Source organism: Phragmites australis, chromosome 2, assembly GCF_958298935.1.
Source record: "Phragmites australis chromosome 2, lpPhrAust1.1, whole genome shotgun sequence".
Taxonomy (NCBI): domain Eukaryota; kingdom Viridiplantae; phylum Streptophyta; class Magnoliopsida; order Poales; family Poaceae; genus Phragmites; species Phragmites australis.
In genome coordinates this window covers 8,286,899-8,295,530 of record NC_084922.1, presented here as the reverse complement: position 1 = coordinate 8,295,530, position 8,632 = coordinate 8,286,899, and the positions used below count along the sequence as shown (strand labels likewise).

General features: G+C 41.6%; 1 protein-coding gene across 2 annotated transcripts; it reads left to right on the top strand.

Annotated features, from left to right (window-relative positions):
- Positions 1-678: 678 nt before the first annotated feature.
- On the top strand, positions 679-7,911 carry LOC133897864 (MAR-binding filament-like protein 1). Of its 2 annotated transcripts, XM_062338696.1 has the most exons (4): positions 679-1,199; positions 3,378-3,524; positions 3,962-4,236; positions 5,832-7,911. In XM_062338696.1, exons 1-4 carry the CDS (start codon positions 914-916, stop codon positions 7,608-7,610), a joined length of 2,487 nt encoding a protein of 828 aa, XP_062194680.1. In that variant the 5' UTR covers positions 679-913; the 3' UTR covers positions 7,611-7,911. The 2 variants fall into 2 exon arrangements, with proteins under 2 accessions (XP_062194680.1, XP_062194684.1); XM_062338700.1 differs by lacking the exon at positions 3,378-3,524 and having other exon boundaries at positions 682-1,199; positions 5,832-7,883.
- The last annotated feature ends 721 nt before the right edge of the window (positions 7,912-8,632 follow it).

Sequence of the window (8,632 nt, the reverse complement as noted above, 5' to 3'; positions counted from 1 at the left end):
AATTTTGTAATATATTGGCACATTAAATCTATAGATTTGTAATATAACTTTTAAATATGTAGTTTTGAATTTTGCAAAACTATACGTAGTTGTGAAATTTACTCGGTGCCAAAATTTTGGGAAATTGCAAATAACCCCTATTAGTCACTTCAAGTTACAAATGCCATCTATTAGTAAATTGTTGCATTTATTTCCCTACAAGTTTAATCCTATTACAGAATTCCTCATCAAGTTTTGCAATGTTAATATATTTGTCGTGACATGAGCTCAAGTGCTCCGATTAGGAAAATTGAAAAGGCTCGAACTCAATGTGAGGCCCAATAAAGACAACTAGCAGGCCTAGGGCTTCAAGCTAAAGCCCAGAAAAACAACAAGAGCCCACACTAGGGAACTCCCCTGGGCCTACTGGGCCGGGCCCCATCGGCACGTGGCCAAATCTCTCACACACACTCCGGATCAGACTGCTCGTGGGACCTGTCACCTCACCGTCCGTACGAAATCCCCAAAACACCCTTCAAAAGTATCGCCTCTTTAAGCTTCATGCGCCACTCTCTAGGATAGTTTTGTCATTCCAGTAACCCAACTTGTTTACGCGCACGGTTGATGGCTCCCCACCCAGATAACACCCCAAACCACCCTCACCGGCAAGCGCTTTGAGATTCGTGCGAAGCCAAAACGAGAGGGGCAGAAAGGTAACTGCGGCCCAAAAGGGCCATTTCTCCGGTGGAGACTGGAGAGTGGAGACCCACCGTCTCCTGCTGCTCCGTCCCCAGCTTCCCCTCCGACTCCGAGATGGCCGAGTCCTAATCCCCTCACCGCCACCGCCACCGCCACCGCTTCCGTTACCACAATCACCTCAAAGTTCAAACGCGTTGGTACGCGGGAGGCGGGGAGCTAGGGTTTACGGGGTTGGATGGGGTACCTCCTCCTCTCGCCGTCGCCGCCGCTCGCCTTCCGGCTCTCCTCCTCCTCCGGCAGCGGCGGCGGCAGCGCATGCCGCCACCGCGCGCGGAGAGGTGCGGCCTTCGTCGTCGCGTCGTCCGCCTCGCCTTCCGATGGCGGCCCGTCTCCTTCGTCGTCCACGGCGGCGGAGGCGTACGTGCTGGCGCGGCGGGCGGTGCTCCTCGGCGCCTCGGCCATCCCGCTCGTTCGCCTCCGCGGTGCCGCGGCAGCGCCCACGCCCGGGGACCTCCTAACGGGTTAGCGCCGTTATCCCTGCGAGGGGTTGTGTAAAATTTCGTTTCGAGCTCAATGTCCCTCTTAGCTTCGGTCCTAGTCCTATCTTACACTAGTGACTAGTGTTTGCCTTTGAAATCTCCGTATGCAATTCTAAGGACTGGGATTAGGCATATAAATTATTTTGCAATATTCAAGTGATACGTGGCGTTCTGTAGAGGACATTACTGTAGTGTTGCACTTGCACTGTAGCCTTGTAGGGATATGAGATGTTCGGGCTTGGCTCCAGTGTGCATTTGCCGACTGTAAAAATGAGAGTTTGCAATTTTATATTCAAATATCGATAGGAGAGTTTAGAATACACAGGATATTGAATGCCACCTAGGCTGTACCGATACGGATACGCAGGTACGCCATTTTACTAAAACCCTCGATACACAGATGTGTTTTACTTTTTTTAAAATAATAATTCATATGGTGCATATAATAATAGTAGGAACAAATTACCTTGTTCCTGTGCCATTTCTTCTCTCTTTTTCAACAATCATTCCAATTACCCAAGTAGCCAACATCCAAGGCTGAAAAAGAATGTAGAAGAGGGTTACAATTACAAACCACAAGTGCATAGTTTATAAAAGTGAGGGAAAACAGATTGAATTACATCACCTTTGAGGATGAGGAGCCTTCCCCTTCAGCCGAATTTTCTTCTCTTATAGAATCAGTCAATCAGATAACATAGCACATAGCTACTGCATATTGGAGTTCACAAAATAGCATAATATATTGAGATTAACATAGCACATAGCACTTCACAAATCAATTGGGAGGGGGGAAAGGGGGAGAAGAACTCACCAGTTAGGCGGTCATCGCCGGGCGCCAGCTCGCGGTCGTGGCTGCAGGAGGTGAGGAGGGGTGCTCGCAGTTGCTCGCTCGTTGCCACTGTAGGCAGGTCAGGCGGCAGTGAGTGACTGCGTGGTCCAGTCGAGGAAAAGAATGGAAGCCTGTGCGATAGTCCTTGCTGGTGGAGGTCGTCGCCGGTCACTGCCGGCACGTGGTCGCGCGGCCTGCCGCCGGGCGCTCGCTGCGGTTGCGGAGAGAGGCAGCTGGGTGTCGAGTGTTGAGAGATGGAGATAGACCGAGAGGGTCATGCATTAGGTCACAGAAGGGACCCTGTCGACTTGGGCTGGGCCGTATCGAAGATGTACCGCCCAAGTATCTAGCATGTATCGGATTTTTCTTTGTTTTCTTTTTTCCCCGATATGCGATAGATACGTATCCTAGCTATATCAGAGCCGTATCTGTATCGGATACCATATCCGTATCGAATACCATATCAGATACGGATACTATCGATCAGCGGCGTATCAGTGTTTTGTAGAATGCCACCAAGGCTCCAAGCCTCCAAGCAACTTTGGGTGCTTGGCGCATGCATGGTTTTCCTTTTCTGAGCAGGGCATGCATTGATGGAAAAGGATATAGATGTTGGAATAGTGTCCACAGTTGAGTGTATATATACAAACATTCAAATTTTAAATACGACCTTGTGCCAGGTATTACATGCCAAAGGGTTTGGAAATAGAAACATTTTAGGTATATATCATACTTATACAAAAAGGTGCTCTTGACCATTGATAATTCCTCAAACCCTTCATCAAAAGGAAAAAAAAAACTCGAACTAAATCATACGCTTGAACTGCACTAACTACCCCTTTGTACCCTCCTATCGAAGTTGTTGAGTATATTTTGTGCAGAAGAGGTTTGTATGCATAATGTAGCTCTGTTCGTAGATGGAAAAGACCCTGTAGTTGACTGCAAAGGAATGATTTAGGGTTGGTTTGTGATTGTTGTGCTGAGCAGCGCTGCGGAATCTAGTTTGCTGCGGGGATCTTTACTAATTAAAGTAATATTTCAAACAGTGCCTTATAGTCATTGCTCCATTTGCTGGACCTTCTTTGTACGATATTCAGATGTACTAGTTCTTAATGTTATGGGCAATGGATGTTTTGAAAAAAAAAAATCATAATATACAAACAATGTGCAGTCTTGCATTAGTGTTTTTTTTTTTAAAAAAAACTTAACATTCTGATGGGGAAAAATATCTGAAGTAATGCCACACTCATTACTAACATGAGTGATCCTAGTGATTTTTTAGTTTGCTTGTGGCATATGATCAGATGTCACCTTTTCTCATTTTCCCGCAGTTTATGGCATGTTGTTACCCAAAGGGTTTATTAGAAGAAAGGTGATCGATGCCCCAAGGGTAAATCATCAAGCTGAGAATTGCTACAAAACTTTCAAGATTGGACATAATTCCGTCATCTGTAGACCTAAGGATGCTAAGTTTGATGGTCAGAACTTCCTCCTTGTATGAGTAGTTTGTATGACATATAGGATTTGTCACTACTACAGAACCTATCAAATCCACCATCATGAGTGTCTTTTAAATTTGCTGTCTTGCATAAACACTTTTCTGTTGTACTCGCAAAGTCCCCTGACACCTGACTGCTTGTAACCACATGGATGGGCTGAACTGACCATACGGATCTGTTTTATGTTTGTAAAGTAGCACCAGGATCACTAATGCATTTTACTTTGATATGAGATTGTATTGAATCAATTAAGTTGGCGGTGCTTCCTCATTGGCATAACTGCATTACTACGTTAGTGCATGAGAATATTTTGTGCATATGTATAATAATGCTTTTTTGTTCATCAAAGGTTTATTTATCCCTGTGTGGTTGCTTCACAAACATAGATAAGTAGTTGATATTGCTTTTCTCTGTAGAGACAAAGGATGTCTCAAAGCCTGATGGCCCTCCGTCTGAAGGGACAAAGGGTGTTGTGAAGTCTGACAACCCTCAGCCTGAAGGAACTGCTGAAACTACTACTCCTGAAGCTCGTCAGCCTCAATCATCCTTACAATCGGTGCAAGAACAACCTCCAGGGAATCTACTGTTTGGCCTTTTGAATACAATTGCAGTTGCTGCCTCTGGTGTTCTTGCTGGATTGTATGGTACTTCCCGACAAGAAAACAAGGCCCTGCAATCACTCATCTCATCTGTAAATCATCTACAAACCTGTAATTAGTTTATTCTGCTGTTATTTTTTGGTTGAGATATAATGATTCTTAATTTCATATAGCCTGAATCACAATCATGAAGATCCAGCATGCAACAATTTCTCTAAACCTGCTCATGATCTTGTCTTCATATTAGTTGTGCATTTTGCATATATTGTCATTAAGGCAGGTATGCTATAACGGACTGGCATTTTCTATATGGAACTTTACATATTGTTAGGATCATATATATGGGTTTGATTCATTATTTTATCTGTATCCGCTGGATGTGCTCGAATTTGTTTCCTTTTTAGAACGCCCTACACTTTTTTGGCTCTTTAAAAGTGCTCTGCAGTATCCGTTTGTATCTAGTGAAAAATAAGTGGTATGTCCTGTGAAGTATGCACACTGTTTTGGGGCCAAAATATACAAACCTGAAGTTGAGAGTTGAGGCACTAAATTAACACAAAAGTACTCTTAAGATGTTCAAGAAGGTTGAGCATGCATCTTTCAAACTCTTTTGATCTTGATCCTTCTTTCTTATTAGTGTTTGTCTGTTAGCCCATATATTATGAGGGTTCTGCTTTAATCAGTCGTTTTTATTACACATGTCTAGCTTATTTGGTTTCATAGGCCTCCATGAAGCATTTTTGTTTGATCTCCAAATTTCGACACCATTTCAAAGTGCTCAATAGTATACTTTTATAGCCTTTGTCAAGAGAGAATTAAAAGGAGAATTTTACACCAAGTAATCATGTATATATATAACAGAAGTTGTGTGTGTGCGCGTTAGTCCACCAAAAGTGGGCTTACTATTTCACCTAACATTAGCTACACTCAAATTACGATAATATTAGAAAATGCATATCCTGATCCTTGTAAAATGAAATTTGTTTAGTATCCTTCAAAATCGGAAGGAAAAGAGTTTCAGGCAAAATACGCAGAGCTTAAATCCCAAATCCAAATTATGCCTCTACGAGGTACCCACTACTTTCTTTCCTTTGCTTAACGATTGGTGTCTGAGGGTAATCAGTGCAGATGATATGTTTCTTCAGGTTCAGCTTTTATTTAGCGTGTGTGTCGGAATCTTCAAGAGGATAGAAATCAGTGAAAACCTAATGGGTTAACTGTTGGATTCGATCATGCGGGAGGTGGGTTGTAAGAACACATGCGAGTACATAGTGGACACATGAGTTTGGTCGTTGCTAACAGCTTTTGATGTATTTAGAAAGCATCTAAATCATGTTGTAGGGGGTCAGCACATATATATATATAGACACAAAGCCGACATACTGTAGACACAGTAATCGACACACTGATGCTACAGTAACCGGCATATTGTTCCCAGCAGGCATACTGTTGCTACAGTAGACGACAGCAAAAAGATTAAACTACACACAAGGATTACGCTAACATTAACAGTACTCTCGTGTTCCACCATAATTCTCAAGAAAATAGACATATGCAAAGTCTTATGAATACAACAAGCTCACAAAAGTACTTTGAACACATTTGATATACTGAAGTTGTATTTGCTAAAATTGATCTATGAAAATAATATATGTACCTGATATATTTTATGTGCTACTTTCTTCAGATGGAGAGCAAATTGGCTGAAAATGAGGCATCACTCTCTTTGATGAGGGATACCTATGAGAAAAGGTTACTGGAGCAACAATCAGCACAAAAGAAGCAATCTATGAAATTCCAGGAGCAGGAAGCTTCTCTTTCAGATCAATTGACTTCAACAAAGAAGACTTTGATGTCACTGAGTGAAGAATTCAGAAAGGAGAAGAGACTAGCTGAGGAGCTTAGGGATGAAATACAGAGATTAGAGACTAGTATCACACAAGCTGGGGAAGATAAAGATGTGCTTGAAACTAAACTGCAAGAAAAGTTGGGTGAGATTAGTGTTTTGCAGGAAAAAATAAGTTCGCTCAGCCAAGAAATTGATGATAAGGAGAAGCACATCAGGGAACTCAGCGCATCACTTTCCTCGAAGGAAGTAGATTACCAGAAGCTTTCCTCTTTTACTAATCAAACTAGAAGGAGCCTTGAGCTTGCAAATTCTAAGATACAACAACTGGAGGAAGAGCTTCAGAGAACTAAAAATGTTCTCGCTTCTAAGATATCTTCGATTGATTCATTGAATGTGAAACTTCAAACATTGAACTCTGCAAAGGAAGAAGCTGACAAAAAAATTAATGAGTTAAGACAAGAGTATACAGACCTGAAGGCTACTTTTGAGACAAGAGCAAGTCATGATTCGAAACTACTATCAGAGAGAGATGATCAGATGAAACAGCTTGAAGAAAAACTCTGTGTTGCATTAACTGACTCTAGCAAAGATCATGAAACAATTGCTGAGTTGAACAAGGAATTGCATGCCACCAAAGTGATGCTAGAGAATGAACTTGCGGCCATGGAAAATTTAAAAGGTTCGATTCGATCATCTGAGGAGGCTCTAAAGGATTCCAGAAGTGAGGCTTCCAAACTTTCCAATGAACTTGAGGAAGCACATAAATCAAATCAGGACCTGGTATCACAGATTTCAAAACTCCGAGATGAGTTCAATGAGATGCAAGAAGGTCTGACAAATAAACTAGGAGAGGCAGAGTCAATATCCAAAGCACTGTCAGATGAGCTGGTCTCTGTAAAGGAAATGTTTCAAAAGGGACATGAAGAACTTGAAGCCACCTCTAATGAGCTGGCATCTGTTGCTGAAGCTCGCGACAACTTGAAGAAAGAATTGCTGGATGTGTACAAGAATTTGGAGTCTACCACACATGAGCTTGTTGAGGAAAGGAAAATTGTGACAACCTTGAATAGGGAGCTTGAAGCGTTGGCAAAACAATTGCAGGTAGATTCTGAAGCACGAAAAGCTCTTGAAGCAGACCTGGATGAGGCAACAAAATCACTAGACGAGATGAACAGTAGTGCGTTGTCACTGACTAAGGAACTAGAGAGCACGCATTCTAGGAATGACACTCTTGAAGCTGAGAAAGAAATGCTATCAAAGGCTCTAGCTGAACAAATGAAAATCACAGCTGAAGCTCAGGAAAACACTGAGGATGCTCAGAATCTTATCACAAGGCTTCAGACAGAGAAGGAGAGTTTTGAACTGAGGTCTAGACATCTTGAAGAGGAACTGGCGCTAGCAAAGGGCGATATACTGCGCCTAAGAAGGCAGATTAGTGCAAATAGGTCTCCAAAACCAAGAACACTTCCCAGAACAAGTGCACCACCAGAGACTAATGAGACTATGAAAGAGCAACCTTTGAATGATCATAACGAGACGACCAGTGGAGTTGCTGCTGGAACTACGCATTCTGCGAAAAGGACTGCAAGGAGAAGAAAAGGTGGCGCTTCGACATGAGTGTGCTTTGGAAGCCCAAACAAGAACCATCTTTTCATGCCTTCCTATTTACTCATCCATTATTTCTTCATTTTTGAAATTTTCATCCTTTGCAAAATAGCATCAATAACCGTTCCATTGTTATTTACATTTGCCTTGTGTAGTATTTCAGTTCTTTGCTGTATTTTGTTAAGTTATTGGAAAATTGAGGATCTATACGTGTAGAGATGAGTTACTGAACGGCCAACGTCAGGAAGAGTGCTTCTATATGTAGTTATACTGAGTTCTGCACCATATTATTACTCGTTTTTATACTTATCTAGATCACAGTTTACTATTGTTAACTCAGAGAAGTTTTCGATTAACTATCTGTCTACAGTTATTGATTCGAGTCAAAGTAGCATTACCTACTTAATAACTCATATTCTTTTGGGTTAACCTACCTTCTAATCACTCCCTGTGATATTTTGGAAAAAAAAGTAATAATCATCCAATGAACCCTTTTTGATATATATATGTATATATGTATGTATGTATGTAACGTTTGCTGTCTATGCATTTAATGTTTATGACTATATTCCTCACACTGGGTCATTACTTACTGTTGAAATACCAAAATACTATTGTCTGCTGTAGCCATTTGATTTCTGGGAGACATGGTGTCCCACACTAAAAGTCTCGAAGTACCTCGCAGTGCTTTATTGTATCCTGACGGTTGATTTGTTGCTATTCATAACAAGAATGTAGACCTGATGGATATTTTTACAAGTCTACAAGATATCCATGTAGTAATATATTTTTTGATCTTAAAACATTCGAGGTACATTTTATTACAAATGACTGTTTCTTGCTGCGCTACATTGTCAGCCATTCTTTGTCTACCTATTTAATTAATCGTGAGGACCACCTTGTTTAATTATGGCTCTACCAGCAGGACCAGGGCTGACAAGGAAATGAAAGGAAGAGATGGATGCTTCACTCCATAGTAGTACTATATTCTACTATGCACATGTTTCTTTTGCCATATGGTCCCTTCTAAAGAC

What these genes read in the sequence shown, in the direction of transcription:
- LOC133897864 (XM_062338696.1), top strand. Translation starts at nt 914, where the DNA reads ATGGGGTACCTCCTCCTCTCGCCGTCGCCGCCGCTCGCCTTCCGGCTC. An exon ending in TAAGGATGCTAAGTTTGATG is followed by an intron (nt 3,525 to 3,961) that starts GTCAGAACTTCC and finishes TTTTCTCTGTAG; the next exon opens with AGACAAAGGATGTCTCAAAG. An exon ending in TGCAATCACTCATCTCATCT is followed by an intron (nt 4,237 to 5,831) that starts GTAAATCATCTA and finishes TACTTTCTTCAG; the next exon opens with ATGGAGAGCAAATTGGCTGA.